General features: G+C 46.2%; 1 protein-coding gene across 1 annotated transcript in view; it reads right to left on the bottom strand.

Annotated features, from left to right (window-relative positions):
- LOC109845637 (nudix hydrolase 17, mitochondrial-like) overlaps positions 1-195 on the bottom strand; it is a 991-nt gene extending 796 nt beyond the window's left edge. The window contains 2 exon segments of the mRNA XM_020414906.1: position 1; positions 4-195. The exon segment at position 1 is cut by the window's left edge and continues 106 nt beyond it. Coding sequence (XP_020270495.1) covers position 1; positions 4-58 — 56 coding nt within the window. The 5' untranslated portion in view covers positions 59-195.

Below are 429 nucleotides of genomic sequence, written 5' to 3'. Positions count from 1 at the left end.
CGCCGTGGCTGTTGTATCGCTGGAGCTCTCGCCCTTGTCTCGCAGCCGTGCAGACCATATTCAATTCTATCGATATTAACTGAGGCCTTCAAGAATTAATTAATGGCGTCCTTGATGGATATTGGGATCGGTCTTTTTGAGTGACAGAAAGTTTAATTGGTAGTTTGGCTCGATCGGTGTTTTTATGGGAATCATGAGAGGCTATATATAAGCCTACGTTGTGCGCTGCTGAAGGAGATGTGGTGAGCGCGTGCGGGGTGCCGATCGATGGGGGCCTCCTTTCGGGAGACCATCGCCCGCGGTTTCTGTGAGGCTTCGGCTTCTTTTACTAAGACGGGTTTTTTCTCATTAGTCCCTTAAATCGTTTTTAAGTTTTTAAATTGGCCCCTCAAAAATTAGTCCTACTTACTGATCATTAAAGTCGCTATT

This window comes from Asparagus officinalis, chromosome 6, assembly GCF_001876935.1.
Source record: "Asparagus officinalis chromosome 6, Aspof.V1, whole genome shotgun sequence".
NCBI classification, from domain to species: Eukaryota; Viridiplantae; Streptophyta; class Magnoliopsida; order Asparagales; family Asparagaceae; genus Asparagus; species Asparagus officinalis.
This window is presented reverse-complemented; position numbering and strand designations above follow the sequence as displayed.